The 16,612-nt window shown below is 40.5% G+C and overlaps 1 protein-coding gene across 2 annotated transcripts in view; it reads left to right on the top strand.

Moving 5' to 3' along the window:
• stk10 (serine/threonine kinase 10) overlaps window positions 1-16,612 on the top strand; it is a 110,888-nt gene that overhangs the window by 41,816 nt on the left and 52,460 nt on the right. For both annotated transcript variants that reach the window (XM_043703803.1, XM_043703802.1), the window contains exons 3-4: window positions 6,425-6,473; window positions 7,349-7,498. In XM_043703803.1, the coding sequence (XP_043559738.1) occupies window positions 6,425-6,473; window positions 7,349-7,498 (199 nt within the window). The remainder of the gene's footprint in view (window positions 1-6,424; window positions 6,474-7,348; window positions 7,499-16,612) is intronic.

The raw sequence follows: 16,612 nt of genomic DNA, 5'->3' as shown, positions 1-16,612 counted from the left end.
TTGGAGGGATATGGACTGGTTGCTGGCAGGTGGGACTAGGTTGGGTTGGGATATCTGGTCGGCATGGACGGGTTGGACTGAAGGGTCTGTTTCCATGCTGTACATCTCTATGACTCGGACTCTGTACCAAATCATTTATATAAATGACGAAAAGTAGTGAACCCAGCACTAATTCTCGTTGCATGCCACTGGTCACAGGCCTCCAGTCTGAAAAGCAACCCTCCCCCACCACCCTCTGTCTTCTACCTTTGAGCCAGTTCTGTATCCAAATGGCTAGTTGTCCCTATATTGCATGTGATCTAACCAGACTACCATGAGGAACCTTGACAAACACCTTGCTGAAGTCCATATAGATCATGTCCACTGCTCTGCCCTCGTCAGTCCTCTGTTCGTTATTCAAAAAACTCAATCAAGTTAGTGAGATGGGAATTCCCATGAACAAAGTCGTGTTGACTATCCCTAATTGTACTTGTCTTACTAAATACATGTAAATCCTGACCCTTGGGGATTCCCTGCAACACCTTGCCCACCATCGATGTCCGGCTCACCAGTCTATAGTTCCCTGACTTTTCCTTACACCTTTCTTAAATACTGGCACTGCATGAGCCAATCTCCAGTCTTCCGCCATCTCAGTCAGGTGTGACTCGCTGAGAATTATCATTGATCTTAACACAGGTTTTAAGGATTTTTATTGCAGCATCATCTCTAATTATAAATAACTTGATGGAAAGCTTTGAATTGTGTCAATAAAATTTGTAAAATTTCAAGTTGGAGCCTTGGTATTTACAATTTCTTATCACTCACCCCTTCTCACTCCTGGCTTAAGGAAAGCAGTTTCTTTATGCTAACTTGGTGACCTGTCAAGTTTTCACCTCTGGAAGAACAAAGTTCAAGGAGAAATTCAGGAATGCTCTATAGGATGTATCTATCAATGCTTTCTTGCCACGCTTTAGTTTTTAACTGGACTCATTCAGATTGGAATTGATGAAGGGCTGTTTAATTAGTACTCTATATAAAAATGCATGGTTTCTCCCACAACCTGCTTTGTTATAATCTCGGTATACATTGACATTTTGTCTCAAAGGCATCGGGAGTGGTCTGTCTCTTCCCGAAAGAAGAAATAAACTGTAAACTGTGTGTAAGTTTTTTGGTTACTGACTGCAAGTTTTCTTTTATGCACTTGGATGAAATGATAAAATGGTTTTTAAAAAAAGCTGGCCGGAAGACATTTCATACTTTTTGAGGAAGAAATTGTGAATAGAAGTTTGTATTGCTTCTGTTTACATTCCCCTGCCACTTCCGTTTTCTTTAGTTTTTATATATTGATGTAAATTTCGGATATGAAGATTAATTTTAGTTTTTCTGGTTTTGGGTTGGAAATGGTATCTGAGGGATGAGATGTGAAAGTTACAGCTTTCAGGGAAGAAGGATTAGGAGTAAAATAATGCATGTAATGGTAGCAAGTAAGTGAGATTGTGAACCTTCCTTTCTCGTGCTGTTTCCTGATTAGTTAAGAACCTGAGGAGAAAATAAATGCCGATTTCTGCAGGGGCCACTCACTGGGTGAGCATGCAGCTGCTTCAGGCCACCATCTGCGAGGATGACTTGCATTCTTTCTACTGTATTTTCCCTGACAGCTGAATCTAATAAGAGTTTTGGAAGGTACAGCAGCTCAGTTTCTCCATAGATGTAATTTTAGTTCTATTTTTAATGTTATTTTTGCAAGTTTCTTTTTTTTAAAATTGATCAGGTACTATTAAATCTGTCATGGAGCACAAGATGAGCTCATTTATGCTTTTTGCTGCACTGACATTGTATTACTAAGCATCATAAGATAGCAACTATCAGCTGGATTGCATTTGTAAACTTGGCGTATGATACCTTGGACAGTTGTGCTGTTGCTTATGTCGGAGATTCCAGTACTTGTACCTACACTGTATTCATGTCCAAGGACTCAGTTGATTCTCCTTCTTCGCCAGTAGCTTTTCTGGAAAATTGCTTGAGGGTACAGCCTGGAACCCTTTTTCTCTCTGTTGTGATTCCATTTAGTGTCAATAACTGAAGGATCAAGTTCTCATCATTATCTGTTCTCTGCAGTGCCTCGGTTGGGGTACAGTGTTTTTTTTTATTGAGATGCTCAAATGATGAACTAATTTGAAGATGCTTTAGTCTTCTGTTCAATTTCTCAAGTATGAACCTTCCACCATTGTGAAATGAGTTTTCTGCATTGATAATATACCATTGGCTAATCTGCAAATGTAAGAAGTCTAAAGTCACTATTCACATTGGACATGACAGAGATGGAAGAGATGAAAGTTTCTCTTTAAACAGGTATAGCTATGCTTCCTTTTCATTGCAGCCTTGGCAAATGTGAAGCAAATTCATGTTTTGATGACCCATGCACTAATTCTGGCCACCATTCATTGTTGCAGGATACAAACACCATGTGGGTGGCTTACCTACATAAGCTTTTTATACAGTCACTTTCAGTTTGATTTGTGGCAAAGTCATGTCTGTGTGCAGTCAAATGATGTTTATATTGCTTTGATTGTCCCACTGTCCCTGTCGTAGATTTGCAGATTCCTATTTGAATGGTTCCATTGTTATGGAAAGGGAGCTGCTTTTTAGCAATGCAATTACAGGAAGCCAATCCACCGATCCCAGTCTCCTGCATCCTAAACTAATTGATTTGGAAGTGTATCTTATTGCATGTGTTTCAGTTTATTGAAATATGATTTCTACCACACCCTCTGTAGTTATGTGACTATGATGAATACACCTCACACTTGTTTATAAATTGAAAGCTTTATTCATCTGGGTTAAGATGCTAGTTAGAACAGTGGCTGTTACTTCCAGAGAGCTTGGTTGCACATGTGTAGACTTGGTCTCATAAGTGCTCATTTATATCAAAAATTCTTGTTTCAAATAAAATTAAATACCATAATTCTAGCAGCACCTTTGATTTGGTGGTTGTTGGAGGCTGAGCGATGTTTGGCACAGTGCATCTGGCGAATGCGTCAAGTGAGGAATAAATTGGGTTACTTGGCGCTTCTAGTTGTATTAAACAGTGCTGTAAAAATTCTAATTAAGCAGATGCAGTTGGCAGCCAGCTAGATACTTTGTCATTAATTCTTTTTCTCCCTCTATTTTACTAAGACATCCCACAGTAAATTCAGTATGTGCTTTGATTTTGAGCCACATATATGTTGAGACTTGCTATACTGCCATACTAGATATAAACTAGGTAGGAGCATGTTTGCTGGAACACGCCTTTAATTACCTTTGTCTGTAGGCAGCAGGCCAAGCTTTTTGTGGTGACATGTCAAGATGTCAATTGTCTAAACTGTGATTATGGGGTCCTGATCATTTATGCTGTATTTAATTGGCTCTGTGCAAAGGCTCATGAAAAGTGTTCTGCATTTCCTAGTTATTGTGGACACTTAAAAGTTAAGGTTTTCATGCAAAAATTGTGATTTTAGACAGCAGTATGTTATTTTCATTTTCAGCCAGTATGGCAGCTGGTGTACGCTGACAAAACAGGATGTTTGGCTTGTCCTGTTAGCACAAATAAGGGAAAAGAGTCTTTTCGTCAGCAAAACCACTGTTCTTGACTGTTGCTCGAGCGGGGGCAGGGCACAGTCTTTGATACGAGGAAGTACCCTTTATCATGGGAAATGAGTGTTTTTGAACCAATTTACATTTTCTTTTTCAGGCAGTCGGCCACTGAACATCTCTCAGCCCAGACTGAAGTTGATATAAATAGTCATAGAGATGTACAGCACGGAAACGGACCCTTCGGTCCAACCTGTCCATGCCGACCAGATATCCCAACTCAATCTAATCCCACCTGCCAGCACCCAGCCCATATCCCTCCAAACCCTTCGTATTCATATACTCATCCAGATCCCTTTTAAATGTTGCAATTGTACCAGCCTCCTCCACTTCCTCTGGCAGCTCATTCCCCACATGCACCAGAAATCTGAACACCAAACATATCAGCCACCAACAGTAGAAAGAGATGCTGGTTTCCTCTTATCTGTGTATATACTACCTAACACAGGGCATCCCAAACTGTGGATTATATCCCCAGTTGTCACCAGCTGCAAATTTAGTGCAGTGCATTCCAAGATTTCAAAGGCTGATATCAACTCTATAAATAGGGCTTCAGCTTTGCAACAGTGTCCAGCACCACTTTTATTTATTAATTCCTGATAGCTGCTGTTTCCAGCCTCCATGTCCTCTCCACATAGTTTCTCTAGCCTCTAGGCTTCAGCACATCTGGATGTGCTGACTCCTCATCCAGCACTTAGAAATACAGCTTGTATCTTCAAATGTTATTGGTTCCGCATGTTCCAATAAATCAATTCAAAATTAAGATTGTTATCAACCAAAGTGCTGTTTCACTCAGCAGCAACTCCCCTCTAGTATTAAGTTAAAAATCACGCAACACCAGGTTATAGTCCAACAGGTTTAATTGGAAGCACTAGCTTTCGGAGCGCTGCTCCTTCATCAGGTGGTTGTGGAGTATAAGATCATAAGACACAGAATTTATAGCAAAGGTTTAGTGTGATGTAACTGAAATTACATATTTCAAAATACCTGGATTGTTTATTAAATCTCTCATCTTTTAGAATGACATGTTGGTTTCAGTTGTTGCATATGTAACTTGCAAAATTTTTTTAAAAGTTACATTCTCAAGTGAACTTTAACAATTGGTGCCATGTCAGCCCAGATAATGCATTTAAGGTATGAGGTGCCCTACGTGTGACTGTCTATGCCACAATGGTCAGACTGATTCTAATCTAAAAAAACAGATTGACAGAATCTTACATGGATTAATGCAGTTTTTGAGCAAAGTAAAATGTAATTCTGCAATTACAAATTCCCCCCACAAACTTATATGTGTGCATGTGGATGTGGGGGCGGGGGGTGGGGGAAGCGGTTATGAGAGTCTGTGCGAGTGTGTGTGTATGTATGAGTATAAAGAGGTATAAGTCTGTGAGAGGGTGCATGTGTTGTGTGTGTGTGTGTGTATATATGTATAGTGCAGTGGGGTCACCCGTAGTGTGACATGAACCCAAGGTCCCGGTTGAGGCCATCCCCATGGGTACTGAACTTAGCTATAATCCTCTGTTCGGCCACTTTTCGTTGTTGCCTATCCCGACGTCCACCTTGGAGGACAGTCACCCAAAGGTCCGAGGTCAAATGTCCCGGACTGCTGAAGTGTTCTCAGTTGGTTGGGGGGATGCTGTTATCAATGTATCAAGTATGGAGTGTGTTTTATTATGGGCCATGGGTTTTTGGAGAGCCTGATAATTTTCGGGCATCCTGTGACAATAGGACTGATTAATTAGCTGTCTTACTGTGCTGTTTGTTTGAGGAGGACATCTTGCCTGCAGACACCAGGAGGTTCTAAATGTATTGGATCAGGAAACTGCTCCATTTATTTTGTTTCTGAAATTCCAGAGGACTTCTGAGTTGGTTAGGTTTGTGTGACTGCTTCTGATCTAGGTTGAAGCAGTGGTTACACGGCTGCTGGCTGAATGAACTAGAGTAGTGTGTAATGTGTTGGCTATGCTGACAGAAGAGACACCCACCAGTTGCTGGTACAAGGTAAGCAGTCCTAGGCTGCACGCTTCCAGTGTGAGGCTCTACCCTGAACCGCGGTTGATAATTGGGCAGATTCTCTCACCGGCTGCAAGTGTTCAGAGCTTATTGAGGCCGGTTCCCTGAAGGGTCTGAAGCTGGCTATCCTGATCTGGAATGTTATAAGGGGGTATGCTGCTGAAACTTCCCAAAATTCTTTGCTGTTTGAAAAACTCTAATTAAGCTGCATAATCAACAGCCAGCAGTTGTGTACCTTGGAGATCAAATTAGTTGTCCGTATCCAACCAACAAAGAGTACCTACAGGGATCAGTCCTCCAACTGGCCGGCTTCAGTCAGTGACCTGCATCCCACAGAGTAGCAGCTATTTGCATATGCGCTAGATATTGTGTGACTGTCCACAAATGATGGGTGCTCATTTTACTGTCGCAGTTGTCTTTGCCAGCTGATTAGGAAATTTTTAATCACTTGATGTTTCATGGTCTCTCATGTTAACTTTCCTAAGCCTCCCCTTCTCCTGTTGTTGAGAGAGGATTCTTTCTATTGTGGCACAAACTAACTTGCACCAGTTCACTCAGATGGAGATGTAAGGTCATACTACATCATATATTTGACCATTAGATGGCTCAGCATGATCAGGAGGTTGATGTTTTAAAACCACAATATCTTAATTATGTAGGTGATTGGGGAGAGAGTTTGTTGGGGAAGCACTGATGAGAATATACAGTACACATTTTTCGGTGAAAGCTTTCTGTAAAATATCTTTGGAAACTTCACCTTGACTTGACTTGACTTGTTTTCTCTTTTCTCCTTTTAAAGATTATGATAGAGTTCTGTCCTGGTGGTGCAGTGGATGCTACAATGTTAGGTAAGCTCTCTTGTCATACGATTTAAGCAGCAAGCTGCTATTTTGTACAATCAATATTTGGAAGATTGTTAACTTTGATAGTTATGTAATTCCATTCGGAAAAAAACATTATCAGAATTCTAAAAGAAACTTGGAGGAATAACAGGGCCCTGCAAAAGTGTTCAGGAGCTTTCAAAGGAGCTCTCCAAGGCTACCCTTTCTCTCCCTGCCAGTGTTGGCATGAGTTCCCAAATTCTACATAATGCAATTTTATTTTGGAAACTCTTCCCAACAGTTCAATATAGGCACCAGGGTTGTATTTTAGTGGTTGCATGTATGTTTTGTACAGTTTTCTGGTGGTCTTTGCTAGAATCATAGAATCCCTCCAGTGCAGAGAGAGGCTGTTTGACCCATTTGAATCTGCACTGACCCTTCAAAGAGCATCCCCCCCACCCCCCCATCCTCCATTTGGGCATTGGTATTTTTGACTTTGTTCAACACTGGTCCAAAAATCATAGCTACACAATATCAAAACCCTGCTGCTGTTGTGCAAGTCCCCTCATGCCGCCTTTTCCAGAATAGCTCTGTGCTTCTAAAGCTTTGGCAAATATTCCCACTGACGTGAAAGCTTTTCAGCAACATCTTGAGGTATGTTGTGATAGAATCCGAACATTGCTACACCTCTGTCTTGTTCCCTGTCTGATTTTCAGATTCTGTTGGAAGGAATCATCCCTATGAGCCAAATGGAGCATCCCTGTTTTTCCCAAATCCATTTTTGCTTGTTTGTTCTTAGCCAAACCATGACCTCCATGCCCACCCCAATCATCACCATCACCACCCCACTTTAATTATGAGCACTCATTCTTGTATTTAATTTAGATTTTTGTTGTGTGCAGAATTGGACCGTGGACTGACTGAACCACAAATTCGTGTTGTTGCACGTCAGATGCTGGAAGCTGTAGATTATCTTCACAGCCAGAAAATCATCCATCGGGATTTAAAGGCAGGGAATGTACTACTCACTCAGGATGGCAATATTAAACTTGGTAAGGCAGTTACTTGGTTCAAATGCTTTTTCATGAAAGATTAATCTGTACACTTGTAAGGTCTGATGGAATGAAATCATTTTCCTTTTTAAACCAGATGAATCCTACGGTAAACTATTCACATTTGAGATAATGTGGGCATAAAACTATGTAATGATCATTCATGAACCTTTCGCTGCCAAATTCCTGTGAAAGAGGTGTGCACATTTTCAGAGCATCAAGAACCAGTATCTATATCTTGTACGTAACCCTTGAAAGGGGAAGTTTGTGATTGCAGATTTGTGTATTCAGCAGCAACAGCACTTGAAGGGATGGGCCATTGAAATGTCCCAATGTACAGGCACAGCCTTTCTTCAAAATACCACGTTTAAAATTTTTCTTTTTTTATTCACCTGGCTTGAGATTCCAATCTGGTTATATATGTTTTCCTTTCTTAAACTCTACACTACTGCTAAACAGTTTATTTTCCCCAGCACGCATGTCATGTGTATGCAGGTGTAGGACACAGTGAAGAACAGTGAGTGCATAAATCTTTTTTCATATTCCACCACCAGGAAGGAAGGAAACATCTGAGTGGCCAGTGACAAGCAGTGCCCTGCTCAACAAGGGCAATGCTAAGTGACCAAAAAATTGAAATGGAGGGCAGGGATTAAATCAAAATAAAGTCGGAGGGGAAAGTACCCAGGTTTATCAGTAGGTACTTGTTTGCTTTTTTAAATTTCAACTGCACAACCATTGTGAAGAGAAATTCCTCTTTAACAGAATGTGAACTGTGTTTAAAATACTTTGAAACAGATCTACCCACCCCGTCACAGATTGGGAAAGACCTTAAAAAGGAAACATAAATTTTGGTTCCCTTTTTGTGAAAAGCACTTAATTTTTCAGTTTTAGAATTATGAGTGATGCAATACAGGAGGGAGTGGCATTAGTCTTGCCATTGCACTTTTAACAAGTAGCTGTACATAGGAAAGCAGTTTGTTTGCTGGGTGTTTTGAATATTATTCTCCACCTAATTTCTGATATGTCCTTTTATATGTAATAGAACAAGGCATTGTTAAAGTTTTTCAGCCACTTCCTCCAAGTGTTGACCATAGCTCAGTACCACACGCAAACAAACAAATTTAGGCTGATATGACATTACAGCACTAACTGCTCACTGTGGAAGGTTTTCCATCTAGGAAACAACTAAAAAGCTGTTGCAGATTGTTGAAATTAAAAATCCATTTAATGTACTCAACTGATCTAGTGTGAGTGGTTGTAATTGCAGTGGACCTCTCGGGCAGCAATTTAAATGTATGTACGTACGATGGCCTGATTAGAATGGTCACAGTTACAATTAAACTGTTCCTCATATTTCACTTGTATTTTTCCCGGAACAATCTTAATCGGTTGATAGTTGCCTGGATTTTCCCTGGAAAGTTGGTTGATTACCAGGTTGCCATTGATGGTGATTGCAGTCAGCTGAGGTGGAGATGGGTTTGGAGTGGGTTCCAGCAAATTAGTGGAATTTCAAACCAGCAGGAGGTTCTTTGGGGGGAGTTCTTTTAGTTATCAGCCTGTGCAGTTCTTTGGTGAAGACGTTTTGGCTGCAGCAGTCAGGAAATTCAGTAGATGTTGGCACAGGATGCCACGCTTTATCCCATTAGTAATTCCCTGGATTCGCAGAACTTGATAACTTCCAGGTGACTTCCCAGGTTAGACATTGATCAAGTTTTTTCTGGCTGCTTCTGAGCCAGTTTGAACAGCAGCACAATGCTGTTGGATAGACTATGGTAAGTAAAGCAGTGTGTTGACTAGGCTACCCCAGGCGGCATATTTCTCTGTCTGATTTATTCCTGATCTCTACTCCAGTGTTGCAAGTTGACCAATGCATGGTCAAGATTGATACCAAGTATTTTGGCACTAATCTATGGGTGAATGGCTGTTGCCAAGCCAGGGAAACCACCCAATGACTTTACAACTGTCACTCTATGCTCTATTTTTAATATCAAAGTCCTGGAGCACCACTTGCTGAACTGAGTGAGGCCCACTAAGAAGTTGACTAAAATGATTTGAAAGGCCAGAGTGGTCACATGATCAGGTTGAACCAAGCTCAGGAAACCAATGCTAGGTAAGCAAGACAGTCTGAGCTAAAACTTAGCATTTATCAAATGGCACTGAAACTCAGTCAGACATGGAGAAACCCATATTTCCTATCATTTTGATTTATTCCTCTGAAAGCTTCACTGTATATGACCAGATTGATAAAACAATGACACCCCAGCCATAGAAGTACACAAGTGAATTCCTTTTCCAGAAAACAGCTCTTTCTTCCTGTCTCTTTTTTTTATCGCCCCCACCACTCTTTTTTTCCTCTCAAACCACACTTGTGCTCATCCACATTTCCCCACCCCAGCAGCATTCTTTCCCTGCCCCCTCCAGTCTTGGTCTTTGCAGTTCTGGTTTAGTCTAGTGCCCTTTTTTGGCCTTTTGGACTGCCCTTGCAGTTTGCTTACGTAGCAATAGTATCTCATACCTAAAACCTGTATATTTACTCAAGATTTGTGAACCTAACAATCAACTTTTATTTAAGAAGCACCTTTGCACATACAGTATGCTAGAATCTGGAACTTTCCTCATCCTCAAAGGCGGCTGTCATGACTGTGGGTCAGAACCACTGAAGTAATGTGGGCATGCATCCTTTGTAATTCCAAAATTGTATTTTTTTCCTACAAGAATTGATATAGACCAATGTCTTGATGTACCTTAATTGGATACTTGGAAAGAGAGACCCATGCAATGCCACCTCTTTGGCTGCAAAGGGAGCTTCAAATAAGTCTTTCAAAGGAGACAAGCTACAATCAAAATACACTGGACTGTGATTTCTTATGATTTAAAAAATAATGAGTGGCTGACCAATCATGCTCAACAGCAAGCCCAACCCTACCAATTATGTCCAAAACTAGATTTATTTTGTGTTTTCCCTTTGAAGAATTCAAAAGAACAGAGGTTTGAAAAGCAAGATTCGACTTTCCTGGAGTGTGCTAGTGGGACTAAAACTTTTTGTGTATATTTGCCTGGATTCAAGTGCTACCATGCTGTGGAGCTCATTGTTGAAGAACTATGCCCTAGTCACCCCAGTGTTTGAGGGGGAACAAGACTGTCTCCTTGACTGCATTTTTTTGAACAAGTTGTAATATATGTACAAATTTCTTTTTGCCTCCATAAAACAGAGCCCTGAGTGTTTATGTAACTTTTAGCATGCAAGCATTCATCACTCAATAGGCCCAGCAGATGAATTTAAATTGGTTTCAAGCATAGTCCAGATTATTTAATCAACGATTTCCAAAAGCACACTCAGATCAGTGGTACTTGTATGAAGATCTCAGGAACAGGATGGTTCAGCATGGTCAACATGTTGTCCACTCTGGTCAACGAGTTGTTTGATGTGGTCCGTTGGCTATTGGGATATATAACTACCTATATATCTGATGTCACACCAGAACTGAAACTCTTATCACATGACCAAGCTCTCTTTGTTCAGCAACACTCTCTAGGACCTTATCATTAAGTGTATAAGTCCTGCTAAGATTTGCTTTCCCAAAATGCAGCACCTCATTTTTATCTAAATTAAACTCCATCTGCCACTTCTCAGCCCATTGGACCTATCTGATCAAGATCCAGTTGTAATCTGAGGTAACCACTTTGCTGTTCACGACGCCTCCAATTTTGGTGTCATCTGCAAACCTACTAACTGTACCTCCTATGTTCACATCCAAATCACTTCTGTGAAAGATGAAAAGTAGTGGGCCCAGCACCGATCCTTTTGGCACTCCACTGGTCACACGCTTCCAGTCTGAAAAATAACCCTCCACCACCACCATCTGTCTTCTACTTTTGAGCCAGTTCTGTATCCAAATGGCTAGTTCTCCTTGTATTCTGAGAGATCTAACCTTGCTGACTAGTCTCCCATGGGGAACCTTGTTGAATGTGTTACTGAAAGTCCATATAGATCACATCTATCGCTCCGCCCTCATTAGTCCTCTTTGTTACTACTTCAAAAAGCTCAATCAAGCTTGAAACATGATTTCCCATGTTGACTATCCCTCATTGGTCCTTGCCTTTCCAAATGCATGTACGTCCTGTCCCTCGTGATTCCCTCCAACAACTTGCCTACCACTCACGTCAAGCTCACTGGTCTATAGTTTCCTGCCTTGTCCTTGCCACTCTTCTTAAACATTGGCACCACGTTGACCAACCTCCAGTCTTCCAGCACCTCACCTGAGACTGTTGATACAAATATCTCAGCAATGGGCCCAGCAATCACTTCCCTAGCTTCCTACAGAGTTCTAGGGTCCACCTGATCAGGTCCTGGGGATTTATCCACTTTTATGCGTTTCAAGACGTCCAGCACTTCCTCCTCTGTAATATGGACATTTTTCAAGATGTCACCATCTATTTCCCTACATTTTATATCTTCCATGTCCTTTTCCACAGTAAACACTGATACAAAATATTTGTTTAGTATTTCCCCCATCTCCTGCGGCTCTATACGAAGGCCGTCTAGCTGATCTTTGAGGGGCCCTATTCTCTCCCTAGTTACCCTTTTGTCCTTAATGTATTTGTAAAAACCCTTTGAATTATCCTTATCTCTATTTGTGAAAGCTATCTCATGGCCCTTTTTTTTTTGCCCTCCTGATTTCCCTCCAGTACACTCCTCCTGCCTTTATAGTCTTCTAAGGATTCATTTGATCTGTCTTGTCTATACCTGACATATGCTTCCTCCTTTTTCTTAACCAAACCCTCAATTTCTCTAGTCATCCAGCATTCCCAACACCTACCAACTTTTCCTTTCACCCTAACAGGAATACACTTTTTCTGGACTCTCGTTATCTCATTTCTGAAGGCTTCCTGTTTTTCAGCCGTTCCTTTACTTGCGCACGTCTGACCCCAGTCAGCTTTTGAAAGTTCTTGCCTAATACCTTCAAAATTAGCCTCCCTCCAATTTAGAACTTCAACTTGTGGATCTGGTCGATCCTTTTCCATCACTATTTTAAAACTAGTAGAATTATGGTTGCTGGCCCCAAAGTGCTCCCCCACTAACACCTCGGTTACCTGGGCTGCCTTATTTCCCAAGAGTAGGACAAGTTTTGCACCTTCTCTAGTCGGTACATCCACATTGAATCAGAAAATTTTCTTGTACACACTTAACAAATTCCTCTCCATCTAAACCCTTAACACTATGGCAGCCCCAGTCTGGAAAGTTCTTGTTTCCTTTAATAATGTTTTGCAATTTAGCACAGATTTATCAATTCTAGATTTATTAATAGAGTTTTGTTGCTTCTGCTTGAACTGATAACATATGGGTGTTTTGCATGCACCAGAAGTGTAAAATAGCACCACCCAAGCTTTCTGACCCTGCTATGAACTCTGCAGCTAAGCCTTCCAAAGCACATGACCAGCAATGTTCTGATATAAATCTGTTGAATGTGTCCCAAGTATATTAAAAATATTAACTAGGATTGGATCCATGTCATTTGAAGATTTTGTCTCAAATTTCTGTTGGGACTTAATTGTTGACAAAACAGTATTGTTTAAAAACTAACTGCTGAAACTAAGTGTGAAAATACAGGGGTAGGTCTAATATATATCAGTCTAATAGGTCTCATGTGAATCGCCATTTTCCTTGCCTTATTTTAGTTATTAAACATGAAACTAAGCAGTCACTTATCTGTTCCCGTGTCTGCTCTGTGCTCCTCCCTGTTCTCGTTCCCCTCTTGTCCTTTTCTCTTTATCTTTCTTTCTCCCTCACCGTGCCCCTCATTCCCCTCCCTTTATAAAGGTGACTGCTGGAACTGCTTACTCCTTAACTATTGTGTTTCTTGATTTTAAAATTTTTAACTTTCTTTTCAAATCCTTCCCTGGCACCTCCCCTCTGAATTTTTGCAATGTTTTTCAATTGCACAGACCTCCATAATAGCTGTCAGCCCCTTGTTCTGGCTTCTGAGCATTCCCAAGTTTAGTCCCCCTCCAATTGGTGGCCACACTTCATTGGTTTGGCCCCAAGTTCTGGAGTCCCACCACACCCCTAGCCCCATAATAGTTTACATTTCTTTCCTCCAAGACACTCCTTAAAGTTTGATAAAAAATATATTTTTTCATGTAATTTGATATAATACTTCCTTCTGTGGATACAGCATCACATTCTGTTCTGTAATGCTCCAGTTAAGTATTTAAGTGTACTTTACTACATGACAATAAATTTCTGTTGCAAGGTTCTTTGATGTATGGATCTTTTTAATTTTCAATTCAACGGATGAAAGTTCAAAAATGAATTTGATTTTAGAATGAATTGTATATCTTGGAGGTATGTTGAAGCATTTCAAAATGTTACACAACTATTTACTAGTGAAGCACTCTTGAAAATTATGATACCCATTTTGAATGCAGCAAAATCCCACAATTTACAACACTGAAGCATCAGGGAAGATCATGTAGAGTCAGAGTCACAGTCAGATGTACAGCATGGAAACAGATCATTCGGTCCAACCCGTCCATGCCGACCAGATATCCCAACCCAATCTAGTCCCACCAGCCAGCATGCAGCCCATATCCCTCCAAACCCTTCCTATTCATATACCCATCCAAATGCCTCTTAAATGTTGCAGTTGTACCAGCCTCCACCACTTCCTCTGGCAGCTCACTCCATACACATACCACCCTCTGTGTGAAAAAGTTGCCCCTGAGGTCTCTTATATCTTTCCCCTCTCACCCTAAACCCATGCCCTCTAGTTCTAGACTCCCTGACCCCAGGGAAAATACTTTGCCTACTTACTCTATCCATGCCCCTCATAATTTTGTAAAACTATATAAGGTCACCTCTCAGCATCCGACGCTCCAGGGAAAACAGCCCCAGCCTGTTCAGCCTCTCCTCCAACTGTGGCAACATCCTTGTACATATTTTCTGAACTCTTTCAAGTTTCACGTGTACTTTAGGCAATAGGAGATTTGCATCTATGGCCTGTGACTCAGACTGCAGTGTTATCAACCAGATAAAGGTGACAGATTCTTGAGCGAAGAGATGTAGAAACTGAAGTTGCAAATGTCAATGTTGATATCTATGAGGGAGTTAAACAAATATTCATAGTTATTAAGTTGTACAGCATGGAAACAGATCCATTTGAGGAAAGGTCACTTGACCCAAAACATTAACTCTGATATCTCTCCACAGATGCTGCCAGACCTGCTGAGCTTTTCTAGCAATTTCTGGTTTTGTTTCTGATATACTGCATGTATAGTTCTTTCCGTTAACATTTTGAGGAAGTCTTTTTAAAGGAGTTGATAGATTAAAGGAGGCAACTTCAACATGGGACCCAAGATGTAAAGCCACGATCATAAATGTTGGATGAAGGAAAAGGGAGGAGCAGTGATTTTGGTTTGGTGTAGTGTAAGGCTGCTGAAGGTTAAAAGTGGGTAAGGAAGCAGATAGAAGGTAATCCAATGGATGGGTAATTTAAATTGGAAGCATTGTGTTGGAAAATTACATAGGTGATGGATTTGGAAAATGGTCCTTGAATAAATTGTGGCTGACGCTGGATATCAGACAAGAGGTCTGATGGCAAAAATAGCGAAAGGACTGAGTGATGATGTGGATGTTGTCTCCATGCATGTGGAAGCAGTACCCAATATATTCTGTTTTCAGTTTAAATCACTTCCTAAATACATTATCCAATTACATGTTTCTTGTATTTGTTTTGAATTGTATTAATTTTGCTCAATATTCTGTGCTTTGAATTTCCATTCACCCATTAAGTATACTGCTAGCTTATAGTTAGTATGTAGTGTGTGCTTCTGGACTGCAGTTTTGTTCCATTGCAATTCATGACATTATAATTCTTAGTTGAGCCATTTGTACTGGAATTCTGAAGTCCAGATTATTAGTTTAAACATAGGGCAGTGGTATCGTAGAGGCCATTAGCTACTCGTAAAGTTGTTCTGCACTGAAACAGGAAGTTGTGCAAGAGATTAAAACTGCACATCAAGATATAGCAGGAAATTGCACTACTGTTTAAGTGCAACCACTTGATTGGCTGTTTTTTATTAGATATGTCCAAGTGTTGGGGAGGGTGGTTGATTCTTTGATTTTTTTTTAAATTACTTTGGTATAATTTAAAATTTTGGATCATTCATTTTTGTTGCATTATTTTGAAAAAAAAATCTTGTAACACTTCCTGGGTGTTCCTGTTTCAGAGGCGTTACAACATCATGAGATACAAAACATAAACATGTCTTCAGGGATTTTAAAAATATCCTTCATGTTTGACAAGCATTACAATTTGACATTATCACATTTTCTAATTTAATATAGCGTAAAAATTATTTTTTTCTCATCACCTGATTTTAAACTGCAACTTCAATATTGATAGAACTGATAATAGACAATAGGTGCAGGTGTAGGCCATTCTGCCCTTCGAGACTGCACCACCATTCATTATGATCGTGGCTGATCATCCTTAATCAGTCACCTGTTCCTGCCTTATCCCCATAACCCTTGATTCCACAATCCTTGAGAGCTCTATCCAATTTTTTAAAATGAATCCAGAGACTGGGGCAGAGCATTTCTCACAGCCACCACTCTCTGGGTGAAGAAGTTTCTCCTCATCTCTGTCCTAAATGGTCTACCCCATATTTTTAAGCTGTGTCCTCTGTTTCGGCACTCACCCATCAGCGGAAACATGTTTCCTGCCTCCAGAGTGTCCAATCGGGAGGGTCAGGCACAATCATTGATCAATGTGTCACTTCCTGTCTGTCATGAAACAATGAAAAAGGAGGAACTTAAATGCAGTGGGAAATAAGGAACTAAACATTCACAGAGTGCCTGAGATGCGAGAGTTTGTTCAACATTAATTTTTGCAACAGAGCAACACAGAAAGTTGATGTGATAACTTCAGACGAACTTACTTTACACAAAACAATGGCATCCTCTGCATCTCTGCCAAAATACTCCTGTAACCTCTTTCTGCTGATGATGTCATTGTTACCTCATGCAGTAGAATTATTTTCCAATTATTAAACTCGAGATTCCATAAACAGCGATGCAGAACACTGACTGAAACCCTAAACATAAATGCTGTA

The sequence above is a fragment of the Chiloscyllium plagiosum genome, chromosome 14 (assembly GCF_004010195.1).
Source record: "Chiloscyllium plagiosum isolate BGI_BamShark_2017 chromosome 14, ASM401019v2, whole genome shotgun sequence".
Taxonomy (NCBI): Eukaryota; Metazoa; Chordata; class Chondrichthyes; order Orectolobiformes; family Hemiscylliidae; genus Chiloscyllium; species Chiloscyllium plagiosum.
Note: the sequence above shows the minus strand (reverse complement) of the source record. Positions and strands in the feature narration are given on the sequence as shown.